At 59.9% G+C, this 26,456-nt stretch overlaps 6 protein-coding genes across 6 annotated transcripts; all 6 read left to right on the top strand.

The window, feature by feature from the left end:
• Positions 1 to 10,165: 10,165 nt before the first annotated feature.
• On the top strand, positions 10,166 to 11,239 carry LSCM1_03394 (uncharacterized protein; the record flags this gene model as incomplete). Its single annotated transcript, XM_067320936.1, has 1 exon — positions 10,166 to 11,239. One exon carries the CDS (start codon positions 10,166 to 10,168, stop codon positions 11,237 to 11,239), a length of 1,074 nt encoding a protein of 357 aa, XP_067177546.1.
• A 1,759-nt stretch (positions 11,240 to 12,998) lies between these two features.
• LSCM1_03395 (uncharacterized protein) lies at positions 12,999 to 14,762 on the top strand (the record flags this gene model as incomplete). The annotated part of the gene is made up of 1 exon (XM_067320937.1): positions 12,999 to 14,762. One exon carries the CDS (start codon positions 12,999 to 13,001, stop codon positions 14,760 to 14,762), a length of 1,764 nt encoding a protein of 587 aa, XP_067177547.1.
• Positions 14,763 to 15,641: 879 nt separating this feature from the next.
• Positions 15,642 to 16,271, top strand: LSCM1_03396 (uncharacterized protein; the record flags this gene model as incomplete). Its single annotated transcript, XM_067320938.1, has 1 exon — positions 15,642 to 16,271. One exon carries the CDS (start codon positions 15,642 to 15,644, stop codon positions 16,269 to 16,271), a length of 630 nt encoding a protein of 209 aa, XP_067177548.1.
• A 3,856-nt stretch (positions 16,272 to 20,127) lies between these two features.
• LSCM1_03397 (uncharacterized protein) lies at positions 20,128 to 21,210 on the top strand (the record flags this gene model as incomplete). The annotated part of the gene is made up of 1 exon (XM_067320939.1): positions 20,128 to 21,210. One exon carries the CDS (start codon positions 20,128 to 20,130, stop codon positions 21,208 to 21,210), a length of 1,083 nt encoding a protein of 360 aa, XP_067177549.1.
• A 1,094-nt stretch (positions 21,211 to 22,304) lies between these two features.
• Positions 22,305 to 23,291, top strand: LSCM1_03398 (uncharacterized protein; the record flags this gene model as incomplete). Its single annotated transcript, XM_067320940.1, has 1 exon — positions 22,305 to 23,291. One exon carries the CDS (start codon positions 22,305 to 22,307, stop codon positions 23,289 to 23,291), a length of 987 nt encoding a protein of 328 aa, XP_067177550.1.
• Positions 23,292 to 24,741: 1,450 nt separating this feature from the next.
• LSCM1_03399 (uncharacterized protein) lies at positions 24,742 to 26,445 on the top strand (the record flags this gene model as incomplete). The annotated part of the gene is made up of 1 exon (XM_067320941.1): positions 24,742 to 26,445. One exon carries the CDS (start codon positions 24,742 to 24,744, stop codon positions 26,443 to 26,445), a length of 1,704 nt encoding a protein of 567 aa, XP_067177551.1.
• Positions 26,446 to 26,456: the final 11 nt, after the last annotated feature.

Here is a 26,456-nt window from a genome sequence, read left to right on the forward strand (position 1 = left end):
CCCGCTGGAAGACCTACCTCTGGACAAGGATGACATGTTCCACGCCTTGGAGGTGGAGCGGGCCACGATGAAGATCACTGACCCGATACGCCATGCTGCTGCTGTCCAAAACACGGAGGGCATGCTCAACGATCGCGCTTACGAACTGGCGGAGCAGTTGATGAAGGAGGACCTCGCCATCTTTCCGCCCAGCTACCATGGCATCCCCACCACGGATCTGAAGCCGCACTCCGACCCTCTCTTCTGCCAGGCAGCCGAGCTGCGCCGCGCACGCATGCGCGACCCCACGACCACCTCAACGGAGAACGTGGAGGAGATCATGAACGGCCGACTGAGCGAGCTGGCGCGTGAGCGGAAGGAAGGTGAGCTGTACTTCATGGACCCCAACCCGGCAGGGGTGCCGATCTTCGATGTTCCGCTTGGCACCGACAGGGCTTTCAACGACATGCAGCAGGAGCGACAGGAGCTCAAGGAGAGCGACCCCATGCGAAACCGAAAAGCCGTTGCGGCCCTCGAGGACAAGATGAGGATCCGGGCGGCCGAGCTTGCCCGCAACGTGCTGAGCAGTGACTTTGAGAACGTTAACAAGCTGCCGCTGGGTATTCCCCTGGATCTGTTGAAGCCGCGCGAAGACGCGGAGGTGATGCGGTTAATCCCAGAGCTACGGCGGTGGAAGCGCTCACCACAGCTAAAGAGTAGGGTGGCGGAGGTGCAGGCAAAGCTGAACGAGCGCGTTCATGCCCTTGCAGCGGCGGCACTGGAGGGGGGACGCGGTGCATATCTCGACTCGCGCCCAGCAGGCGTCCCGCTTGAGCTGCTGCCGCTGCGCACGGACAACGCGTTCCACGAAAAAGAGGTACAGCGGGCCATCTTGCATCTCCAGGACTCCACCCAGCACGCTGATGCCATCGCGCGACTGGAGCAGCAGCTGAACGCACGGGCGCACGAGTTGGCCTTAGCGCAGATGGAGGAGGATCTGAGAGGCGTCGATGTCGCCCCACGTGGCCTTCCCCTCTCCATTTTGCAGCCGCACAAGGATGCGAAGATGGAGGACTTCATTAAAGTCGTGCGGGTGCTCAAGGCGGATTCGGTGCATAACGCGGAGAATATTCGTCTTCAACAGCAGCTAATGAATGCGCGTGCTCACGAGCTGGCGGCCATGGCACTGAGCGGAGACCGCGAGTACTTGAAAGGAAACCCGCTCGGCGTGTCGCTGACGCTGCTCCCGCTCGACGAAGACGCGGTGTTCCACAAGGCGGAAGTTGCCCGAGCGGTTGCGAAGCGGCAGCCTGACCCTAGCTGCGAGGAGATCGCGCTGCTGGAGGAGCGGCTGAACGCGCGAGCCGAGGAGTTGGCTGCGGAGCAGTTGCAGCTGGATCTGAAGGGGCTGGAGCAGCGTCCTCTGGGGGTGCCACTGTCTCTACTGAAGCCCCATGCCGACGGCGCATTTGAGGCGCTGCTTCCCGAGCTGCGGCGCCTTGAGCGAGATCCTGCCAGGAATGCAGCGGGGCTGCAGCAGGTTCGCAGCGCGGCGAACGGGCGCATTTACGAGCTGGCCGAGGCGTTCTTGGCAAAGGATCGCATCACGTACATCGATGCCGAGCCAGAGGGCGTGCCGCTGCATCTAGTGCCGCTCTCCGAGGACGAGCGCTTCACGGAGCTGGAAAGCAAGAGGCTGCACCTGCTCTCCGAGAAGGGGGCGGGGCGCGCCGTTGATCCGAAGGAGCTCGTGGCGCTGACGACACAGCTGTGCGAGCGGGCGCACGAGGTGGCAAAGCAACTGGTGCGCAAAGAGCGGGAATACTTGGACCCGGCCCCTGAGGGAGTGCCGGTGGATGTTCTTCCGCTCGACAGCGATTCCGCGTTTCGGAGGCTTGAGGCCTCCCGGCTCACAGCCAAGAGTCGAAATGCCATGACGCTGGTGAACCAGCTGGAGGACCAGCTCAACGCGCGCGCGCGCGCGTTGGCGCTCGCACAGAAGGAGGAGGACTTGCGCGACCTGGATTCGCACCCGCGCGACTTACCGCTGACGCTCTTGCAGCCGCATCACGACGCCATCTTTGCGCAGTTCGTCGATGAGCTGCGCGGACTGAAAGCATCGCATGATGACCAGCGCAGGGCAATCAATGAGGTACAGGGTCGCATGAACGACCGCTGCTACGCACTCGCTGACGGGGTCACGAAGGGAGACCGCCGCTACCTGCATCCGAAGCCGGAGAGCATACCACTTAGCCGCCTGCCGTTGGATGCGGATGCGGCCTTCGACACTCTTGAGGTGGAGCGGGCGAAGCTGAAGCTGACAGACCCCCGCAAGAATCAGCACCGCATCACTGACATGGAGGAGCAGCTGAGGAGGCGCGCCGCGGAGCTGGCGCGGGCCGTAAAGGCGACAGATCTCCAATCCCTGTCCCCCACACCACGCGGCGTCCCGGTGGAGGTGCTCGACCTGCACGAGAACCCCAAGTTCGAAGCGCTGATAGCGGAAAAGGAGAAGCTTCCGAAGGGATGCAGCGCAGAAGCGGCTGCCACAGTGCTCGGCTTGATGAATGAGTGTGCGATGAAGGCGGCCGAGAAGCTGCTCCGTGGTGACCGAGGGTACCTTGGTCAGGAGGTGGAGGGCGTGCCTGTGACGCGTCTGCCTCTCGACACAGACGTCGACTTCCATGATATGGAGGTGGAGCGGGCGGTGCTGAAGGCGCGCGATCCCGTAAAGAATTCTATCATCATCGCAGACTTCGAGGATCAGCTAAAGAAACGCGCGCATACACTGGCGAACGCGGCACTGGCGAAGGATCGGGACTACCTCATTCCGATGCCGGAGGGGGTGCCGGTCGCGGAGCTGCCGCTCGACACCGACAGCAAGTTTCACTCACTGGAGGTGGAGCGGGCAAGGCTAAGGGCGCGCGAGGCGGAGGGGAACATGGCGCGCATGCTGGAGCTGGAGGGCCGTCTCAATGACCGCGCAGCGAGTCTGGCGAGGATGCAGCTCGAGGAGGACCTGCAAGGGCTGGACCGGGAGCCGGAGGGATACCCGCTGAAGTACCTGCGCCCTCACAGCGATGCAATCTTCGCTGCAGAAGTGGTGTCGCTGCGGCGGGCAAAGAAGGATCCGCTGGGAGGCGCGGAGAAGGTGCGTGAAGTGCAGGCAACGCTGAATGCGCGCGCACACGCGCTCGCCAGGGAGCGGATTGCGGCAGACCGCCTGCGGCTGAACCAAGAGCCGAATAAGGTGCCGTTGTCGCTGCTGCCGCTGGACAAAGACTCGCGGTTTGTGGCCTTGGAAAAGGACCTGCGTATGCTAAAGGCTGCGGAGAAGCAGAGCCTGAAGGCCATCACCGAGGCGGAAGGGCGGATGAATGATCGCGCTCACGTGCTGGCGAAGGAGTACCTCAAGCAGAGCAGAAGTTTCCTCGACCCTGAACCGGAGGGGGTGCCGCTTGCCGAGGTGCCGCTGGACGACGACGCGGAGTTCAGCGCGCGGGAAAAAGAGCTCTTGGGTCTACTGGCGCAGGGCGAGCCGCTGACATCGTCGCAGGTGCGCGCTGTGGAGGAGAAGCTCAACGACCGCACCCACGTGCTGGCTGCCAAGGCAAAGGCGAAGGGTCGCGAGTTCCTGCGAAGCAAGTCGTCCGATATTCCAAAGGAACTGCTGGCCCTCGACGGTGACCCGGCCTTCGTGGCGAAGGAGAAGGAGCTTCGAAAGCAGCTGCAGCATCAACCTGATGCTCTCCATTTCTCTATGGTTGTCGCCAACCTGCGCCGTGAACTGCAACTTCGGGCCGACGAGGTGGGCGAGGCGCAGCTGAGGGGTGACCGTAACAAGTATCTCGACCTGGAGCCTGAAGGCGTGGAGCTCTGCGACATCCCACTCGGCAGCGACCACCTCTACCATGGTATGGAGGTGGAACGGGCGATCCTGCGGGCCCAGGGGGTGATGGGCAGAGGTTCGGCAGTTGAGGAGCTGGAGAAGAAGCTGAACGCGCGAGCCCATGAACTGGCGCGCCAAATCGTCGTGGGCGATCGTGACTACTTACCGAAAGAGGTGCACGGCATCCCGGTGGAGGAGCTACCGCTCGACACAGATACCAAGTTCAGGGAGCTGGAGCGACAGCGCCGCGCGCACAAGCGGTCGCCAAACATGAGAAAGGAAGTGACGGCGGACGAGGAGGAGCTGCGCAATCACGCGCACGAGCTGGCGCGCGAGGTCATCGCTCTGGATTTGGAGCCCATCAAGGCGTCCTACCGCGGTATACCAAAGGAGGAGCTGAACTTGCACGCGGATTCAGCGTTTCGCGAACTCGCCAAGAGGCGTCGCTGGCATCGCGGGAAAGGAGGGCGCGTTGAAGCGACGGAGATGGCCGCCATTGAGGACGAGATGGACCGCCGAGCCTGCGAGATTGCCGATGACGTGATCGATCAAGAGCGCGCCTTTCTTGATCCTGAGCCGGAGGGTATGTTCCTGATTGAGGTCCCGCTCGATGAGGATCCGACGTTCCGGCAGCTTGAGCATGAGTACCGCCGGCGCTGCAGGGACCCTTTTGCGACGAAGCAGAACGCAGATGTGCTGCGCGAGCTGGCTGGAGAGATGAACCAGCGCTCCCACACCCTGGCGCGGGCGGCCTTCGCGAAGGCCCGCGACTTTATGGAGCAGGAGCCGGAGGGCATTCCGCTCGCCGAGCTCGGCGTCGATGAGGACCCAGAGTTCAAGGAGGCGGAAATCGCGCGGTACCGCTCGCAGCGCGGTACCTCCCCCGACAAGGCCATGATCGCAGAGATGGAGCTGCGTATGGACATGAGGGCGAGGGAGCTGGCGCGGGCAACATTGGCTGCCGACCGCGCTTTCCTCGACCCCACGCCAGAGGGTGTGCCGCTGGAGTGGCTGCCCCTGGACACGGACAAGGAATTCGGTGACCTGGCGAGAGAGCGACGCCGGCGCAAGAAAACGCTGAAGGGGGGCAGGGGTGAGGCGGAGGTCAGGGCGGTCGAGGGGAAGATGAACGTTCGCGCGCACGAGATGGCCAAAGAGTTCCTGGAGGTGGAGCGAGCCTTTCTGTCACGCGAGCCGGAGGGCGTACCGCTGGATGATTTGCCCCTGAACACTGACCCGCTATTCCGCGCGCTGGAGGATGAGCGCTTGCAGCTGAAGCGCGATGTGCTCAGCAACGCCACCATGAGAGCGGCAAAGGAGGCGGAGTTGGAGGAGAGGGCGCATGCAATCGCCAAAGAACTGCTTCGCAAGGAGCGCGCGTTTCTGGATCCAGAGCCTCTGGGCGTGCCCCTCGAGGAGCTGCCTCTGAATCATGACAGTGTCCTCAACCCTGTCGAGCGCAAGCGCCGTGCGCTGCGGTTGCATTCCAAGCGCAACCATGAGGCCATTCGTGCATGTGAAGAGCAGATGGTGGACCGCGTACTGCAGATCGCGGTGGCGTTTGTCGAGAAAGAGCGTGCATTTCTGGATCAGAACCCGGAGGGGGTCCCCCTGCGCTACTTGCCTCTCAATACCGATCGCGAGTTTCATGAAAAGGAGTTGCACCGCCGCAAACTCCTCCAGCGAGGCGAGAAAAACCGAGGAGATCTCGCTGACACGGAGCGGAAGATGAACGAGCGCGTGCACGCGCTCGCCAAGGACTTGGTGCTCAAGGGGCGCGCATTTCTTCACCCGGAGCCGTGCGGCGTGCCCATCGCAGATGTCCCGTTGAACGAGGACGAGCAGTTCCGAAAGATGGAGGAGCAGCGTCGTGCTCTTAAAGAGGCGGGCCGAAACGCCGCTTCGGTGAAGGCGACCGAGGAAAAGCTGAACGATCGCGCCGAGGTACTGGCGAAGAGGCAGCTCGACGAGGAGCGGGCCTTCATGAACCCCACCCCGCTGGGCATTCCGCTGCATGACCTGCCGCTGAACGCGGACCGTCGAATGCGTGAGATCGAGCGGACGCGGCGGCAGCTTCGCAAGGGCGACCTGCAAGCAGGGGCGGCGGACATCGGGGTCCTTGAGACCGCCATGAACGCGCGCGCTTATGAGCTGGCTGATCAGCTGCTGAGCAGCGATCGTGGCTATCTCCACCCAGAGCCGTCTGGCGTGCCGCTGGCAGATCTCCCGTTGCACACGGATGAGGTCTTCCACAAGGCGGAGCTGGCGCGCTTCCGTGCCAAGAAGGAGGGCCAGACGAACTTGATACCACTGGAGAGGGAGCTCAACAAGCGCGCTATGGAGCTGGCGGCGGAGTTTATTCGAATCGAGCGCGCGTACCTCGACCAGGAGCCGGAGGGCATTGCGCTGGAGCGTCTGCCGCTGGACCCGGACCCCACTTTCCACAAGCTGGAGCTAGAGCGGCGGCGCCTGAAGCGCAGCGGCGAGAACCCATCGCTGGCGCTGGAGCTGGAGCATCTCCTGAACCGCCGCGCGCACGAGCTGGCGATGGAGCTGCGTGGGTGGCAAGACGCGGAGTTCCACGCGAGGAACGAGTACGTGGCGGAGGAGTGGGTGCGTGTATGTGACCTCTACCCAGAAGGGCGCTACGAGTCCTTTGAGCCGGCATCCCCGTTCCCCGGCGACGTCGTGTCCGCGCCACGTGACGTTGGCTACCTTGCCCCGTTCATAGCTGCCCTCTCGCGGTACCCCGTGCTGCTGCAGCGCCTCATAGCCACGAGTGAGGCCCCAGTCAACGCACCCTACACGTTCATCTTCTTCGATCCCCACAGCAACCCCGTCTACGTCGATGTGGACGACCGCGTGCCATGCACGCAAGCATGTGAGCCGAAGTTTCTGCAGTCATCTTGCCACCTATGGTATCCGCTGTTATTGGAGAAGGCGTACGCCAAGTTTGTCGGCGGCTACGAGCGGCTGGTGAACTGCACCGCGCTAGAGACGCTGCGTGACCTCACAGGCCGCCCCGTGACGCATACCCCCTTCGACCAGGAGTTGGCGCAGGCTGCCAACCTCGGCAACTACACCTCTGTGGACTTCTGGCTCGGCGTGGCGGAAGGCCTGGCGCGCGGCAACGTGGTCTTGTGCTCGTCGAATGCTGAGGTGCCAGATGGCATTCACCCCCTGTGCAGCTACGCGCTCGTCGGCGTGGTCCTCACAGTGGAGGGTTCGACGAACTCGTCCGATGTCGTCATCAAACTAGAAAACTCGTACCGCCAAGACGAGCCGGTCTACACCGGTCCACTCTGCCACGGGGACGTCAACTGGAGTCAGGCGCTGCAGCGCGCGTGCCAATACGACCCCGGGAGAGACGACCTTCTCTACCTGCCCTTGCCCACGTTTCTTCGGAACTTTTCGAGCATGCAAACATGCCACATCAACTGTGGTGACAGGCTTACGGCGACGGGTGCGTGGGACATCCGCACGAGTGGAGGCAGTGCCAAGTTCACCAGTTTCCGCAACAATCCCATCTTTGTTCTGCAGAACAACAGCTCTCGCTCGGCGACAGTGATATCGGAGCTCCGTCACGCGCTGCCACTCTTCGTTGACCCTGAGGGGTGCAGCCATTACCCGCAGTCGGGTGTTGCCCTCATGGAGCCGACCTTGTCCTCCGCTCCGCTAACGCCCTTGATCACACACAGCACGGCGCGCTTCCTGCAGAAGGGTGTCCTGCTCGACTCACGTGAGGTGTGCACCATAATAGAGATCCCAGCTAATAGCACGTGTCTCCTCGTTCCCTACACGGCCAAGGTCGGCCAACACGGCTCTTTCTTCCTGTCCGTCTACCCGGGGTACGCAAAGGTCTCGCTCACACCGCTCCACTACTGCGGGCTGTCGCGGGAGCCGAAGAGCGCCGCAGTGGTGCTTAAACCCGGAGCGGAAGGCCAACGAGTGGACTTCACTGTAGGCAGCGCCTGCGATGTGCATGTGCTGCTACGCCAGGAGAAGATGACAGACCTGCTGACCTCGATCAATGGAGACGCTATTGCGGATGATGACGTGATGATGGTGGCCTTCAGCGACCAGGCGATGAAGCTCACCTCCTCCGGTGACGCAACGAACGCCCGCGAGCACTCTCTTGTCTTCAGGGCTGAGAAGCCGGGCTACTATTCGCTCCTTCTTCTATCGCCTAATCAGCCCGTCTCTGGGGACAACCCATGCACTGTCAGCATCTTCACCCCAAAGCGGGTCTTGGTGAAGTTTGTGCCGCCGCCCGCCGGGACCCGGCAGCTGCAGCAAACCCGCTTCCCGGCGCTGCCGCGCAGGTTCATCAAGGGCGATGGCCGGAACAGCCTGCATCGACCGCAGGCGTCCTCCACGGCTCGCCAGTCTCAGCAGCGGCAGCGCAAGGACAGCTTGCCACCACTGGGTACCAAGGATGCCAGCACTGCGAGACCAGCTCCCGGCTCTCACAGTGTGCTTTACTCTTGTACTTTTTAAGCCTCCCAATGCGTGCGGGTGGCGGCGGGGCGTACAATCAGTGACACCAGGAGAGTGGAGGGAATGGAGATCAAGGTGAAGGGCATCCGAGAAGGAGAAGGGGTGCGAGAGGAGAAGCGATACAGCCGGCCGCGTCCCTTCACTACGGAGCCTCCTTTCTCTGTCGCAACATGTCCCTCACGCCACTGGCTCCACTCCTGCGAGAATGTGTTTTCCACTCGATGCAAATTGTCGGTTCCTCGTCTGCTGCGGGAAGTCTGCTTGCGTTACGCGTCCCGTATCCGCTATGGCCTGCGGGAGGACACCGCTGCGTATGCAGACCGACATCTGATGTTTCTGTGTCGTACTTCTCTTGCGACTGCCACCTTACGGCATAGATCTGCCTCATGCATTGCTCTCGTTGAGTTTGCGCACACTTCCCATGTATGCAGTTTTTTTTTCGTGTTTGTGTCTGGCGAGGAGGGTTGCACACGTATTCCTCCCAAAGCGTCGCGTGTCTGACGTCATTGATTATTCGGCGACGTGCCGAAACGGGCGATTTGCTTTCAGCGGTTTGTGCTCCTTTGCCCCCTTTGAGGGCTGCGGTCTCCCCTCCCATCCCCTCCCCATCCGCCAGCACTCCCGCTCATGCGCCAGGGTCTATACAAACTGTTTCGTGTTGGCGGCAGATCCCCTGCAGCGCACTTGAACGCTCTATGTACAGCACCGTTGCACTTTTACACTTCGAAATGCGCTTGGTCTTACCCAGTCAACGTGAATGACCCACCAAAGGGAGAGGAGGTGATGGACATCACGCGCGTGCATGCGCATGCGGCTCGTTACCGTCTGTTTCCTCGCACAACCGATCGCCCACCCACCCACCCCCCTTCCCTCCGCTTCTCTCGCCACCCTTCCCACGTTCGCCGTGAGATAGGCGTGGTAAACTCGAGTGATCGCAGCCCTTTCTGAGGCGGTGACCATCCAAACGCGAGGAGGAGAAGAGCGAGGCGAGAGTCGAAGACGGTAACCGTGCGACAAGCAGCGTTGCTCGCGGACATGTAGCAATCTACCTTGATATCCTGTGCATCTATCCGCGCACCACCGCACCGCTGGCGGCGTGTATCACGCGACCTCGGGCAACCGTGCCCCCATGTATTTACCAGTCTCCCTCACGCTACTCTTCCTTGATAATCTCTTTATCGCTCGGTCTCTCTCCTGCCCTCCCCCTCCCCCCGCCACACACACACACACACAAACGATGGCTGTCGCGCCGTACGCTGTCTGAGCACGAACAGTAATTAAACCACGCACACTCACACACAGAGGGAGAGGGAAAACGTTCGATGCACGAAAGGCAAACATCGAAGAAATCCTCTCCGCAGACTTCAACGCACAGACCTCTGCTTTTGCTCCGCCTGCCCCCTTTTCCCTTCCCCTTTTCCCCTTCCCGGTGTTGGCACGCATCGAAGTAGACACGTCGCTATCGAGGCGCACTCGTATCCAGCGACACCAGAAGTCAGCGGCGCTTATCAGCCGCGCCTTCCTCTCTCTCTCTCGTCCTCATTTTCTCCAAGCCTACGCAGCTCTCCGCTGCTGTGATTGGTTCCTCGTGTGCATCAGCCAGCGCTACGCGGTGGAGCCGCTCGTGTATGTCCGCTGTGTCGAAGCATTTTTTATCCCCTTAGATCCACTTGCGTCCCTTGAAACGCCCCCCTTTCCTAACACGCACGTTATCTCAGCCAGCGCTGTAGAGGTCGACATACAGGCACGCGCCTGCAGACGCCAGCTACTGTACTGCTGCCTTTGGTGCGCCTTTTAACCATGCAGCGACCAACAGCGGGCTCGGGGGCGACGGCGGCAGCCTACACCTTCCGGCAGCCGCCACAAGGGTTCCAGGAGCCCAAGTACCGCGACCCGTCCAGCAGCCGCAATGCCAGCCGCAACATGCACAGTGGCTCGCAGCGCTTCGGCAACGTTATGTATGACCGTCGCGTCTATCGTGGCAACACCTACGCTACCCCAATCATGTCCACCGCTGCGCGGGCTGAGATGGAGAAGCGCGAGATGATCGACTCGCAGCGGCGCAAGCAAGCGTCACAACGCGCGGCGTCGATCAAGCGTCGCAAGCAGATTGAGGCGGCTCGGCGGCACATGGCCACCCCCGACCCGGGTGACGGTCGACTAAACACGCAGATCCAAACCGACGAGTACTTGGAGGAGCTGACCGACAAGGTGTCGCAGCAGGTGCAGGAGACGCAGACGGACCCACTCATGGACCGACCAGCGACTCCAAAGTACGTCCCAACCAAGTCTGGTCGCGACGCGGAGACACAAATCTACGAAGGGGACTTGTTCCGCTTTGACGAGGCTGTCGAGCCGATCCTCGAGGTGCTTGTAGGCAAGACGCTAGAGCAGGCAATGCTCGAGGTGATGCAGGAGGAGGAACTGGAGCTACTGCGCCAGCAGCAAATTGAATTTGAGCAGCGCCGCAAGGAAGAGCTGCTGGAGATGCAGAAGCTCGAGGCGGAGGAACGCCGCAAGTTCGAGGAGAAAGAGCGCCGCAAGAAGCAGGAGGTGGAGCGCATCCAGCGTGAGAAGGAGACCCGTGAGAAGCTGCAGGCGAGGCAGTTTGCAAAGGCGTACATGAGCAACATGGAGAACCGCGTCTTCTCCCGATTGCAGGATGAGGGATGGTTCGCAGATCGCGTGCTGAACGAGGTTGAGCTGGACTTCTTCCCGTGGCTGATGGTGGAGGTAGATAAAGAGCTAGCAAAGAAGAAGAAGGCCCGCGAGCTCGTGGATGAGCTCATTCGAGAGGTTGTCCGGCTCAACGCCACCCAGCTAGCCAAGAGCCGTGCAGCAGCGGAGGCGCCGGCGAGTCCCGTGATCGATTAGAAGGCTCTCCCTGCTCTCGCTCTATTATGGGGCTCTCTCTTCCCTTCACACCGCACACACCCCACACGTAGCGCGTGGCTTCTCTACACTAACGCTCTCTCTCTCCGTGTAGAGTTTTCTACACGCCTCTCGCACACTTCTTCCGTCTCTTCGGGTGGCGGCGTCTCACGTCCCGTACGGCTGCCGCCGCTTTTGCTGCCGCTTGCGTGAACCACGTCTCGGGGCGTCTTCTCTGTCGCGGCTCTCTCCCTCTCCCTCTCTATCCGTCAGCCTTTCGGTCTTCCCCTCGCTTTTACTTTGGATGTCTATAGTATGTACGAATTCGGCCTCTGGCCAGCCTCGGAGGAACGCGTTCAATTGCCGCACGTGCACGAGGCGCGTACCGGGCCTCAGCGGAGGGGCGTCCCCCCCACCGCCAGTCTACCCTTCCCTGCTCTTCCTTCCACGCTTGCCTGCAAACGAGAAAAAGAGGATGAGGGCTGCACTCCGCTCCTCAGGGCGTTTTTGCTCCCGCTGCTTTATCAGTCAGCGAGCAAATCCCCGGTGCGCTTTCCCTCTCTTTCCGTTAGCCTTGTGTAGCGTGGCTCGCTGCCCCGCTTTCGCTTTCGTCCGTTTCTCAAGGGCGTCACATTTCCTGAACCCTTTTTGTGCTCGTGTCTTGCTCACACCGCCAGATGTGAAACGAAGAGATGAAATGCCGCAGCGGCCGCTGAGCCGCTGTCTTCCGCTCACCCCCTCTATCTGTCTCGCTCTCTCGCGTCCTCCTCCCACACCCCTTCTTTATGACTATCTGTATGTGCGTGTCTGTGTGTCGGCATACGCTCATCTCAAAGCGCCTCTTACTCCTTTCTATCATGGCGTCCTGCGTTTTTTTTTCCGTCATCCCCTTTTGTGCCGTTTTCTGCGTGTGCTCTCGATAGGTGCGCTTGTGGGGGCTTGCAGTCAGGCCGGCTTGAATTGGTCGATGCCAGAGTGGAGTGGAGGGCCTTGTCTTTCCCCTTCAGTCCGCATGAAGAGCGGAGCACACGCAGAACTATGGCCGCAGACGAGCAGAGACTGGATCGACGCCACTTTTGGCCGTGCTAAGAGCCATTCTCCTTTTCCTGCTCACAAGGGCGCTGGCCATTACGGGTACTTCGGACGGCGACGTGAAAGCTGCCGCGAACTCGCTTGCTCAGCGCCCGAGCACGTGAAGCGATCCGTTCTAACGAGGGTTCCCGCGCAGCCTGTCTGTGCGTGCACACACTAGGCAAGCCCAAGCGCCTCTTCAGCACCTTAATTCGTCCGCCACCCTAACGAAGGGGGCCGTGGCAATGCAAGGTGACTGATGCTGCTGCTCCTGCGCACGTGTCCCCTTTCACAGCTGCTCTCTTCGCCTCCCTCCTCTTTTACGCAGGTCCTCCTTTTTGGCATCCTCTTCGGCCCCACACTCGCGTCGTCGCACTCCGGCCAGAAGACCTGTCTCTCTCTCTGTGCGTGCGTCTGTGCGTGCGTCTCTCTTTTTTGTCATCCTGAGAAGCGGTTCGCCTTTTAGAGGCGCACCGGTGTTTCCTGATCGGCTGGGCCATGACTTCACCTCGTTGCGCACCACGGCTTCACCTGACAAACGTTGCACCAAAGCGCCTCAACTACTCCATATCCGGGCGCATCTGTGCTCGTGTGCCGACGTCGTTTTTCGCCGCTTTCTCTCCAGGGCGGTAATCGCACCGCGCCCCGATTCTTTTCGTGACCGCGTTCACTGCGAACGTTTCTGTTCGGCATGCACGCGTCAACCGTTACGGCCGCGCTGCAGGACGCGTTAGAGAAAGGTGACATCGTCGAGCTCGAACAGGCCATCACAGCAGCTGAGGATTCAACCGGCGTCTCTGCCTACACACGAAAGACTTCCTCCTCTTCGCTTGCCAATCTGATCGCGCGGGCCAAGAATATGTACCGTGTGCACATGAATGCTTGCAAGGGCTATGTGGTGCCCCTACGAAAGGCCTGTAGGGAGCTAAGTGAGCGCGGCATCTTTGAGGCCCTCGTCAAGGCCCGTAGTGCACCGGATGAGGTGCAGCTGTGCATGTATACGGACTTGTGCAATGCGGAGTCGCTGCGGCGCGAAATCGTCGAGGCGCAGAGACGAGGCGCGAGGCTGCTGAGCTCGACAAGTGCGCAGGAAGTTGACGATTTCTTGACGGAATGCTCGCCCTTTCTGGAAGATCATACCGTTTTGGCTCTCGTTCAGAGGCGCGAGGACCTCCTACGTGACGAGCGACGGCGCCAGTTTGGGGGACCCGCTACGACACCGTTGCGTGCGAGCACCACAAAATTCGTCGCGACTGCGGCAGGACGTGAGCGCAATAGCTGCAAAACGCTGGAGAGCCGTGATCATTCTGAGCTGAAAGGCGAGGGCGTATCGCTGCTCAGTCGACACCAGCAGCGGCCGAAGTACCGCAGCTGCAGCAGAGCTGACGGCATCGCCAGCTACGGCGGCCGCGGTCACCGCGGTGAGTCCTCTGAGGCAGTACCGCGCAGCTCGAGCGCTGCCGGGGCGGTATACCCAGCCCTGCAAGATGCGCTGAAGAAGAGTTTAGATGGCGGTCTGCAACGCACCATCACGGAGGGGGCATCGCCGTGGATGCAGACGATGCGTGCGCTCTGTCAGCAAGCCTGTGGCGAAGCGGTGCGCCAGGAGCACGAGAGGCGCCGACGGCTTGAGGACAGAGAGGTGGAGGAGCGTGCAGAACTGTACCGGAACGAAATGCTCTCCCGTGTGCAGCGCTGGGCCGCGGAGGTGGCCCTTTTTCGTGCCGGCCATGAGCAGAAGGCCGCGCCGGAAGGTGACGACAGAGATCGCGCGGCGCCACGGAGGCCGTCTTCCCCAATGAAATCAGCTTCATCTGCCCCACCTCTGGACGCCTGCGCTTCGCCGGCCGCCGCAGAGGCAGTGGCCGGCGCTGCGAGCTCTCCGGCGACGCGTGCGTGCGCGACACACTCGCTTGCCGCGTACACACTTCGGCCCGCCGCGCGGCAGCTAACACCGAGGCGTCCCTCACGCACTTGCGCTGAGGCGGCGGTGGGAGGTTCGCTTCTCGGCAGCGCCGTCGGCCACCGTAATGAAGAGCTGCACACGCCGCGCATTTTCCGAGACACGCCGAACATTTCGCCCATCAAAGACGTCAGTACGGCAAGCGGTGCGGCGTCGTTGTCGGAGCAGGATCAGCTTTATCAACGTGGCAGCATGAAGAGCGAGTGGGAAGACGGGCTGCGATACGGATCACCACGCGGAAAGGCCTCGCTAGATGACGGTAGTGCAGTGGTGGATACCTTTGCTGGGTCGTCCATGTCCGCCGTCAAGCCACCATCGCTAACGCTGCGCCGCATTCAGGCACGACTTCGCGCAGTGCTGCAAGAGGAGGAGATTCACCGCCGCGATATCGAGGGCACCGAGGACTTTGACCGCAGCGTGTTTCTATTTCCGGTCTCGGCTCGCATTGCATTGCTTCGGCACACAGAGGCTCAGCGGACACGTATTCGCTAAGTCTCCCCGCTTCCCACCGGTGCGAAGGGCGCTAGCGATCCAGCACACGTAGGTGCCTGCATACATGCTACTGTGCGGGTGAGCAGGGGCTCCATGAAGGCCATTCTGCTCGCGTCTGACGGGGCTCGCTTAGAGGGGTAAGCAGCACGACGCGAAGGTCATGAAAGATGACGGAAGTCTCTCGTGGTGATGAATTTGCCGCCCGAATTTGTGTCAGCCTCTGACGCGTTCGTTGGGGTACTTCGTTTGACGTTTTATGGCGCGCATGCAAAACGGCACAGTCGACGCGCTTGCGCGTCACCTCGAGGGACAACGGGGGCGCTGGCAGGGTAAATACTCTTGTATGTCTCTGTGTGTCTGTGTGTGTGTGCGACGTGAACAGAACGGATATGCGCGTGGGAGGCGTCCAATGGTCTCGCAAGTGCTCTCTTTCACTCTTTCATGCCTGCCGGCTACGCCCATATTTCTCTCGCCTTTGCTGTGGTCGGCATCGCCGCGCTTTTCTCTTTCACTTCCTTCCCTCTCCTTGACCCTTTCTGCGCTGAACATGTCTGTGTGTTTGTCTTGCGCGTGCACACCACGGGCGCGCGACCATGTTTTACTATGCACGCGCCGACACCTACACATCGGCGCGTTCAGTCGCTTTCATCGTAACACATTCTCACACAGACGCGCATGCGACGAGCTTAAGTGCCGGCAGGAATCCGTTTCCCGTGAGCCTCTCTGGTCAGCGCCTCACTGCCGTCCTTCGCCATTCAGGCCGGTGTAGACCCTCTTCGTAGGATAAGCACAAGCCGAACACGCATCAACGCACACTGAAGTCCCGTGGCAAACACCCGCCTTTATCTTTTTCCTTCTACACGAGGGGGCCACGGCAGGATGCGTTCCTCCACGATCATTCGCACAGCTGTGCTCCTATGTGCTGTGATAGCCCTGGCGCTCTCCGTGCTCGGCGTATTCATGCCCTTTTTCGAGATGCCGGCCAGCGTCGAGAGCACTCTCGACACCTTGAACGCTACCATTCATAGTCCTAGCTTTGATATCGAGACAGATAAGGCGACATTGGAGCGCTTCGGCCTCCTCGCCGGTGGACCGCCAGGCAAAAGCAAGATGACGCTGTGGAAGCTCATTTATGCCACATCAAAGGCCGGCACCCCTGTCGACCTACGGGAGGATTACTTCACCTGCTTCCATGGAAACATGCTTATTCAGACGGCGGAGGGGATGTCTGTGGTGTCGTGTGTTCTGGCTGCTGCGAACGTCATCATGGCTATCTTTCTCTTCTTCTTCTCTGCTGTCGTCAAGTTTCCGCTTGCTATGTATTTTTTCCTTGCCGCCGCCGCCGCGGCCGTCACGTGCGGCGTTGCCCTTCACCTTTACCTTCACGGTTGGTGCAACACGCCGTCGCTCAAGGCATGCGAGTGGAACTTGTCCGTTGGCTTTGCCTTTTTTGTTGTCTCATCCGGCGTCTCTCTTATTGCCAGCGCCTTAACGATGTGCGCGCACTGAGCCGTCGAAAAATGCACACGTTCGCTCCGTCCTCGCCGTCGGTTCGGGGGGATCCATACGCGTCTGCGTGCGTTGAGTGTGTATGGGGATGTCCCGCTGCGTAGGTATCTAAAGAGGCCGATTCACCTTGAGTAGTGGCCGTCTCCCTGGCATTGCTGGTGAGAGTGGTGAATCCGTCACCGGCGTTGCCGCATGCGCTCAGTCGATTTGTGAAAGGGTGCACATACACACATATATATATATCTACATATATATTTTTATCTGCCCCCCTCCCCCTATCGTCTGTTCCGTAATGGTGTCCAACTTCCCTTTGGATGTAAGAGATGACGAGAACACGTACACACACACGGGCAAAGAGACGGGGCCGTGCTGCTCCCCATCGCTCTCCTTCCCCCCTCTCTGTTGGGTGTATGCATGTCATGTGTGCGTGGGCCCTCTGTCAACAATTTCCCTCATGAGCGTGTCATTTCTCGATGGTGTTCATTTCGGTCGCCTCTGGAGTTGGACGACCTCCTTGTCTTCCCTCTGGGAGTTGCTCCTCTTTTCTGACTTCCCCTCCGCTCTCAGACGCTTGGCGGGGTGGATGGACCGCAACCACCTCTACCCCCTTTCCTTCTCGCCTCTGCGACGCAACAGCAGCAGTGTACGACGACCCCTGTTTCGCGGCGTAGTCACTGAGGCTCTCGGTCCTGCCGTTCCGTCCCCCGCACTATCTCCTTACGTAGCCACGTGTATGAGTGGGCCCTGTCAATGCCCTCGCCCCCTTTTTTACCCGTTCTCGAGTGGCCTCCGCTACGGTAGCCTGTGCGCCATGGGGGCGGGCGTGTGACTGTTTTCTTCTCTTTGTTTCATCTGCCTTGGCTTCGCTGGTGGTGCCCGGAGCAACAACGTTCATCGATGAGCGGGGCAGCACATACAGGTAGAGGCCTGACTACTCTTTCCTCAGTGACGGCCACCCTCTTGCCCCTCCACGCGCTTTACACGCATCGACGACAGCATCCTTCTTTTCTGGCGCCACTCCATTGTGGAGCGCTCTTCGCGTTACTGGCGTTCTCCTTCTACACACACACACGCACACAGACATCCAGGCAGGGGAATGTGGTGGTGAGGAGATGTAGACGCACCTCTTCCTCGATGCTGTTTTTTTTTCTTGCCTTTTACGTGCACCTTTCTCTGCTGCTGTTGCTATTGCTGAGGTCCATAGGTGCCTTTCCCATCCTCTTCGTCGTGTCCCATCCCTTACCCCTCCCATCACTTCCCCCTCGTACCAGCCTCAGTCCTTTCGCTTATATATTTGCATACAGTCTCGCCCTCTACGGCGCTGTTGTGCCGAGGCGACTCATCTGTCTTTTCATAAGCAACTCCCCCTTATTTATTGGCCTCATCACACGTACTATCCTCAACTCCACCGCGCGTTCGATCCCTTGTGAGACTTGGTCTCGCTGTCTGCGTCTTGTGCGAAGCAAGTTGCCGGCGGGCACCTTCGCCGCCGCGCACTCCTGCTTAGCGTACTCTGTGCTGCGGGATATGCATCTATGTGTGTGCCTGTGTGTCTCCTCTCTACTCATCGCTTTTGCTGTGTATACCTCTTTTTGTGTGTGTGCTCGTTTCGTCGTCGAGTGTCGTCGGTTGCTCTTCCATACTCTTCTCTGTGCCCAAGCGCGCACGTGCGTGCACGCCTCCATGGATCGTCTCCCTATGCTCTCTCTCTGCCTCTCGCTTCTCCCCCATTTTTCTCCCCTGTCTCTGCAGTTTTTTCTTCGCCCCTCCCTTTACCTTCGTGCGATCTCCTCCTTGGACACATGCATGTGCGCATAGGTGCTCTTGGACGAAGGAGTAGACGAGGCACCACGTGTCTGGTGCGTGGGGTATCGCAGAGACTCCAGCAATCCACTTGCTGTGCTAGTGCGGACAGAGGAAGAGCAACTACCCTTTCCACCTTCTCCTTGCCAATGCAGAGTCACCTCTGGTGGTGGCGTAGAGTCGAATACGTAGAGTAGAGGGGGGCGGTCAGAGCTATGTGTTGCCTATGAATATGAGCCGTTGGGTCCTTCAGGGCACTGCGCCCATGCCCCACCCCCTTCGATAGGGAGCATGAGATGCTTCATCTCTACACTTACCCAATGGGCAGCGGTGCCCGAGCGCATCTCCCCGGTGCTGGACCTGCTTACTAGTGTGACTCGCCTTAGCCCACCTGCACGGCGGCCGGGATGATAGGAGCGGCTGTGAGGCGATATACGCAGCGGGTGTGCGTGGGTAAAGTCTGAGACCGCGCTCGGATTGCGAGGTCAGAGACGCTGCTGAAGCGCACGTGTGTGAACGACTGCTTCGAATCGCGAGGCGAAGGACCCTGTAAATGGTGTGCCAGAGGGGACTTGACCTCATATACAGATGTTAGACAAGGGAGCCGCCGAGCAGCCTGAAGAAAACACCTCACGTCTCTTTTCCTCGTTGATCGCTGCGAGCACCCGCGGCCAGACGCACGCAATTGGAGTACGAAGCGTGTGCTTTCCTTTTTTTCGTTGGCTATTTTGTTTTCTCCGAAGGTGCTGAAGCGCCGCTGTACGTATGTCGGTGCGTGCTGGCGGTGCTCTGTGTTGCGTGCGAGGCAGCGATAATGTGCCTGTGGTCTTTTCTTTCCTTTTTTTTCGCCAGCCCGTACGTTTGCTTTTCACTGTGGTAACTACGCCAATCTTTTTCTCCTCCGTGGCTTCTCGGGTGAAACGGACGCTCTCTCGAGTTGAAGTACCCATCGTTGGTGCCGCTCTCCCATGGAAGCACCGCCCCTCTCCTCTCCTTGGCGCTCCCCCCTCCCTCCCTCCTTCCTTCCACCCCTTCCCTTTCCACAGCGCATCTTGTCATGAAACATCGGGCAGCTCTGCGGCTGGCTCGAAAAGGTTTCGACAGGGTGGAAGAGCGCGTGTTGCGTCAGAGAGCGCTTGCTTGTGCTCCGCCCAATGCATATGAAGAGGCAATGAATACATGCCGACGCTGGCTTGCGCTACCGGTCCTGTTGTGGTGTCTGCGACAAAGAGAGATGTGTGCGGATGGGAGAGAGCGCATGTTTTGTGCAACAAGTGAGCGTTCATGCTGCGAAGCTCGTCTGTGTGAGCATGTGAATAGATGTGTATATGCGCCTGAACGTTGCGGTGTTTTTTGTGCCGCTCGCCTTCGCGCTCGGCGTCCCAGAGTCAGAGAAGATCTATTACGTTTCCAAAGGTCTTGCGCTTCTCCACGGAAGCTCAACAGTGGCGATTACTGCTTCCCTTCTCCGCTTTGTGGACTGGAAAATGAGGTGCAGCTTCCGCCAGCGTGGGAACAGCAGCGAATGTGTGTGTGTGTTTCTGTGTGTGCGGGGTCGTTTCTACCAGTATCTCTGTTTCTACCGCCTCCCCCCTCCTTCCCCCCTCACACACATACATACACACACACTGCGCGTTGGTTCGCTTTCCTCCCTCGCGACTTCTCTCAACGCCCATCGGTGCGCGTTGGCGAACTCTTACCTCAAGCACACGCAAAGCGCGGCGAGAAAGGGAGGGAGGGGCCTGTGCCTTTTCCTTTTCTGCACACGAGGTCTGCTCATGCACATGTCGAGGCCTTTGCGGTTCATCGGGGCGCTCCCGCACACACGCCGATATCGTAGCGCCAGACCTCTGCGTACCACCGTCTTCATCGCCATTACGCTGTGAAACTGGGCATTACGGGAAGGGACTTTCATGGATAATTTGTGAGAGGTCTTTATATATATATATGTACATGGCCCCTCGTTTCGTCTTCTCCTTGTCATCTCTTCCACTGTGTAGCTCCGCACCCTCTATACCTCTCTCGCAGCCCTCTACAGCGCTTCACGCTTGTCATGAGCACCGTCAGCACGCCGTGGGTGGAGAAGTACCGCCCGCAGACGGTATCCGACATTGTCGGCAATACAGAGGCGATTTCGCGTTTGCAGGTGATTGCGAAGGAGGGTAACCTGCCAAACCTGCTCCTCTGTGGGCCGCCCGGCACTGGCAAGACCACCAGTATGCTCTGCCTAGCGCGTGATCTGCTGCTTCAGAACACAGACACCGGTAATGCAGGATCGTCGCTCGGTGGGGCCGGGAAGGATATCCTTAAGGAGGCGGTGCTGGAGCTGAACGCCAGCGACGACCGTGGATTGGATGTGGTGCGTGAGAAGATTAAACTCTTTGCGCAGACAAAAAAGACACTACCCAAAAAGTTTTTTTCCACAGGGGAGGGGGCCACCAAAGAGGAGCAGGTGGTGCATCTGCACAAAATTGTGCTCCTGGATGAGGCAGATAGCATGACCCCAGCTGCGCAGCAGGCCTTGCGTCGCACAATGGAGCTGCACAGCAGCACAACACGGTTTGCCTTTGCGTGCAACAACAGTAATAAGATAATCGAGCCCATCCAATCTCGCTGCGCGGTTGTTCGCTTCAAAAAGCTCAGCGACGCCGACATCTTGAAGCGTCTAGTGTACGTCATCCAAGAGGAGAACGTCTCTTACACCGATGACGGGCTGGAGGCCCTCCTCTACCTCGCCGAAGGCGACCTGCGGCAGGCACTGAACGCGCTCCAGGCCACACACACTGGATACGGGCTTGTAAACGCTGACAATGTCTTCAAGGTGTGCGACCAGCCGCATCCGGTGCTCGTCGAGAACATCATTACGGCGTGCGTGACCAAGCGCAACATCCAGGAGGCGCACAAGGAGATGAATCGATTGCTTAACCGCGGCTACGCCCCTGTGGACGTGATTTCGACCTTCTTCAAAGTGGTCCAGGCGAACGCCCGTCTTTTTCGGAGTGAACTGCAGCAGCTGGAGGTGCTTAAAATAGTGGGTGAAACGACGATGCGTATTGCGGAGGGTGTGGGAACCTCGCTGCAGCTCGCCGCGATGCTCGCACGCATGATTGCCGCAGTGGAGAGCGCTCCTTCATAGAGGCCTTCCTTAGGAAGACAAAAACGAGTATGCGGGTGCGAGACGCATAGAGTGAGGACAAGTCCACCAAAGAGGGGGTGGCACGACGTGTGACGGTTGTGGTGCGTTGGTGCTGCACTGCGGGTACGCCCGTCTCTCGTCCAGGACCGGAGTCTTCATGTGCCTCCCAACGAAGCGCCTGTCTTTTTCGTTTGACTCGCATATCCCCTCGTCGTACACCGCCGCCCTCCGCTCCTCGGTCCTTCCCGTTTGACTTCGCTGTGGCCGCGGCGTTAGGCCGCCCCTACTGCGTTCGCGCGCGCTGCATGCCAGGCGTGCTAGGCGGATAAGTCGTATCCTGTGTGTTGAGTGGGGAAAAGGGCGACGCCGTATGCGACGAACGCAGAGTAACAAAGAGGACGAGATCGTGCACCACCGGTCTGGAGGTGCGTGTGCGCTTTTTCTTGCAAGACAGTGGCCGCCAGAAGGAGATGCCAATGAGTGCACCGCTGCGTTGGCGCGCGCAGCTTTGAACAGTGGATCATCTTGGCTTGCGAAGCGCTGCGCTCGAACTCATCACCGCTCTACCCGCCACGTCTTCGCACACTTCCTTTCTCGCCTCCTGGCTGCTGTTGGTGTGGCAAGCACACCTGCGCCCGTGAGTGCCGCGTGACAATCGGAAAAAAAATAAACAAACAGAGAGGCCGCCGTCGCCGCCGCAGCGGAACAGACGCATTCCCCCTTTCCCTTCCGCACACGTCTTGGCATGTACGTGCGTGTGCCTCTCCTTTCATTAGCTTGTGAGCGTGACATCTCTGTCTCCCACCGCCATTCCCCTCCCCTCCCCTCCCCCCGATGTGAACTGCTGTTCACCGCATGGACACGATCGTCCTTGGATTAGCGCTCCGCTTCTCTGTATGTGTGTCAGCTTTGCTGGACTCCGCCTTTGAGTTTCCCGAGGGCGACTTCGGTTCGGCAATATCGCCTCGCACAGCAGCCCACCACAGTCGCGCGCACACTCCGTCGTTTCACACATACATCTGTTAGCGCGTCGCAGCCGCAAGGGCCGAGCTGCTCTTTTTTCTTGCTAATTCAATTGGCGCTCGAAACGCACCATGTCCACTTCGGTGAATAACTTGAATGGTAAACTGGATCCGATAGACATCGCGGCGCTGAGTGCCGCCTATGAGCCGGAAGAGGTGCTCGGCGAGGGCACGTATGGCATTGTGTTCCGGGCCCGCAACAAGGCGACTGGCGCCAAGTATGCCATCAAGAAGCTCCGACTAGACGGCTTCGCGGAAGGCGTGCCCGCCACCACAATCCGCGAGGCGACCCTCCTGCACGATCTCAGCGACAACCCGAATGTCGTGAAGCTGCTGGACGTCGTGTGTAGCGAACATCGCGTCTACCTTGTTTTCGAGCTTCTCGACGAGGACCTCCGCACTTTTATCAAGCGTTACCGTCCCGCCAGCGGGCAGAAACCGACCAATGGCACAGCAGTGCCGCTAAACATTGTGCGTGAGTTCACCCGTCAGATGCTCTACGCGTTGTGGACCTGCCACAACAACCGTATCCTGCATCGAGACCTAAAGCCGGGGAATATTCTCGTTGCCAACTACCGTGACAAGAAGAGTGGGGAGACCAAGTTTTACGTAAAGCTGGCGGACTTCGGGCTGGCGCGCATGTTTGAGATGTCGGTGCAGACCTACACACACGAGGTCATGACACTGTGGTACCGCTCCCCCGAAATCATTCTCGGCGATCGCCATTACACCCCGGCGGCCGATATCTGGTCAGTCGGCTGCATCGTGGCGGAGATGATTCTCGGCTATTCCCTTTTTCGCGGCGAGAACTGGCGCGACCAGCTGGACAAGGTGTTCTACGTGGTGGGCACCCCCACGGAGAAGACGTGGCCCGGTGTGACGAAGCTGCCTGGCTACGATCGCAATTTCAAGGTTTACCACGTAGCGCCCCTACCGACGCGGCTTCGGGACTACGATGAGAAGGCGGTCGAGTTCATCGCCTACTTGCTCGTCACGAACCCAAAGCTGCGGCCAACCATTCCAGAGATCCTCGAACACCCCTTCATGAAAGATCCTTAGTGCATCGCTTTGGGCGCTCTTTTTTCTTTCCACTGGGCGCTTCACACGACAGGAGCAAGGTGTTGCACGTGTATTGGCCCCCTGGATGTCTTGCTCTTCGTTTGGCAGTGCACGGGCCTGTACGCCTCGTTTCGCTTTCACAAAGGACTGGCCACTCGCTCCCTCCGTATGTATGTGTGTTCTCTGTCGTTCGTGTGCGCACTAGCCAAAGCAGCTCTTCTGACTGTTAGGAAATCGTGCGGAGACGTGCGTGCGCTTTGGTACTATCCGAGAAGAAGGAGAAGAAAGAGAAAACGGCGCGCCAGCATGCTTCCTCCGATACGGGGCCCTCTCGCTCTCTTTGTTTACCACTCGCTGCTTCGATTCGTCACGGACAAAGGGCATTGTACTGAACGGGGTGACACTTTCTGATCGCAGTGCGAGTCCTTTCGCTTTTGTATCCTCCACCCTCGTCGACTTCCTCCCCTGCCCCCTCCCGCGTTTCTTTAACTTGTGTTGCATTTCTAATGACGTCTGCTTGCTTAGCGTCACCACACGCGTGCTATGTCGCCGTTCTCGTGGAGCGAACCCGAGACACAGGCTGGCGCCTTGGGTGATGGGAGTGAGTGCGCCGCGACGCTTCTCCTCGTCGCCTCCTCTCCCCCTTTTTGTGCTCGTCACGCACCCGGCGCGCACACGAACGGAACGAGAAGACCCGCAGTGCCTTCCATGTGTGCACTGCGCTACTCTCACCCATAGCTGAGAGAGGAGGGGGTGGTGGTGAAGGTGCGTGCGTGCGTGTGTGCGTGTGTACGTGAGGGGAATGCATCTCTTCGCTGCCTCGCTGCATCCCATTTGGGCGTAAGCGCATGCCGCCTGTCGTGCGCATGTGTGCCAGACGCGTGGGAAGGGCGGTGGTGGTGAGGGGCTCCGCCTTTCGCATCGCATCAGCTTGAGCGGCACAGAATTGGGCGTGTGGAAGCTGTCGGCGTCTTTGTTGATGGCCTATCTTCGGCTTTCTCTCTCTCTTTGTCCTCCCTCGCATCTTCGGGCCACCGGTCTCTGTGCCGCGCCCTATTGACTTCTCCCGCATCTGCCTGTTCCTTGCAGGCGAGGGCGCATGTGTCCCTGTGCCATCGTACCAGTCTCTCTCCCCTTCACCCCCCTCCCTACGCCGCGGACCCCACCTCATACATACACAGACAGCCACAGGTGATTTCGCCGTCGTGGTGCCGTTGCACCCTGTCTACACCCAGTGTGCTGCTTTCAATAGCATTGGCGGCCAAGGGTCTATACCGCCTCTCTAGCGCCCTCCGGGCAGACTTGAACACACTTTACTGGGACGGAAAGGTTCTGGGCTCACCTCTGTCGACCACCGAGACGTGAGGTGTTTCCATTCACCGTCTTCCGATACAAACACGTAGTCGACAGCGAACCGTGACCAACCCGTCCTTCCGTCGCCCTCCTACGGATGTGTGCCGACCAAGACCGAGCCGCACGATTGGGCTCTGCGCCGGCGTCTCAGCTGCCTGAAGTGACGTTGGAGGCGGCGGAGCGGCGTTCACTCGCTCCCAGTGCGGGTGCGGCAATCTCTGGGGCGACGGCAGCGGACTCGACGGCGTTGTACGAGAATATATGCGGTATTTGCTTCACCGACGTTCACCCGGTCGACAACCCGCGTGGCCGTCTGAACTCGTGCGGTCATCTCTTCTGCTCCTACTGCATCAAGGCCTGGGCAAGGAACACAAATGTGTGCCCATGCTGCAAGGCGCGGTTCACCCGCATCTACACCGTTCACGCCGATTCCGGAAAGGAGGAGGAGACCAAGGTGCGCAAACGCAACTACATTGCGTGGGAAACGTCCTACTACGACGACGACGCGGCGAGCGAGGAGGCCTTGCGTAATAGCGTCGTGTGTGATGTGTGCCAGCAGCCCCACAACGCCGCCCGCATTATATTTTGCGATCGCCGCCAGTGCACCTTTGCTGCACATCTTGAGTGCCTGAGCTTGGAAGAACGCCCGGTAACGTTCCTCTGTGTTACCTGCACGAAGCTGCGGGATAAGGAGGAGGACGAGCATGCACCGCTGGCAGACAGCTTCAGCGTCGCCGCGCTCGCTGCCGCCGCGCCGCAACCGCCATCGCTGCCGACGCCGGCGACCGTGGGACCAGAGTCGGCAGTGGCACCGGCGCCGGCCCTACGCCGAGCGACTGCATGCACAGCTACTAAATCTGCCAAAGTCGTACAGACGCGAGATGCTGTCGTCCCAGTGTCAACACGTGGCGGCGCGCGTGGCCTGGAGATGTCTGAGAGAGTGTCTTCTGTCCCTGCACCGCCTCCGATGGCGGCGTCTGTAGATCGGTCTCGTGCGCCTCAAGTGACGAGCCACATGACCGTCGACCGGCACGGCAACAGCCAACGATTCTCCTCCTCCTCCTCTTCCGCGATGGATCCGGCGTCCGTGCTCAGGGCGTCGTCAGCGACACCGCGTGTCCCTGTCGACTTCTCGAAGCCGCATGTGGACCTGATGACCCAGGCCATGACGGCATCGCGGCGGTGTTCGAGGTACCCCCCTTCGGCCCCGCACACGATGGCTGCCACTGAGGTGGACGACGACTACTATTTTCTAGCCCCCACCTCGCATACTGTGGCAGCTAGGATCGAGTTCAGCAGGGTAGAGCAGGCTCGTGCGGCGGCGGCGGCGCAGGCCCGACTGCAGCGCAAGGGGATGAAGGCTGACCGCCTGCAAGCGGTGCGCAGTGTTCAACGCAGCGATGCACTCCTCGGCGGCACCCGCAAGCGAGCTTATCGAGACATGGCGGATGAAGTCACTGCTGAGCTCGAGTTGGCAGAGGAGGAGCTCCGTAACCCTCAGAAGAGGCGCTTGATGGAGGAGCGCATGGTGCGCGAATGGGCCGCTGGCATGCTTCCTGTGCTGCGGCGCCGTCGCTACGTCGAGGGTGACACGGCCACAACGGAGAATGACTTGTGGGCACAGGCAACGACCCAGGCGCGCGCCATGGTGCGCGAGAAGCTGGAGACGAAGAGCGAGTCACTGCGGCGCAGACGCGAGCAGCTGGTACGTGCGCAGGCGCAGCGAGAGGCCGCAGCGCTAGGGAAGCTTGCACGCATCATTGCACAGCACCGCGAGCGCCCTCAAAGGGTGACCCAATGAGCGGCGCAGCG

This window comes from Leishmania martiniquensis, chromosome 27 (assembly GCF_017916325.1).
Source record: "Leishmania martiniquensis isolate LSCM1 chromosome 27, whole genome shotgun sequence".
Lineage (NCBI taxonomy): Eukaryota > Euglenozoa > Kinetoplastea > Trypanosomatida > Trypanosomatidae > Leishmania > Leishmania martiniquensis.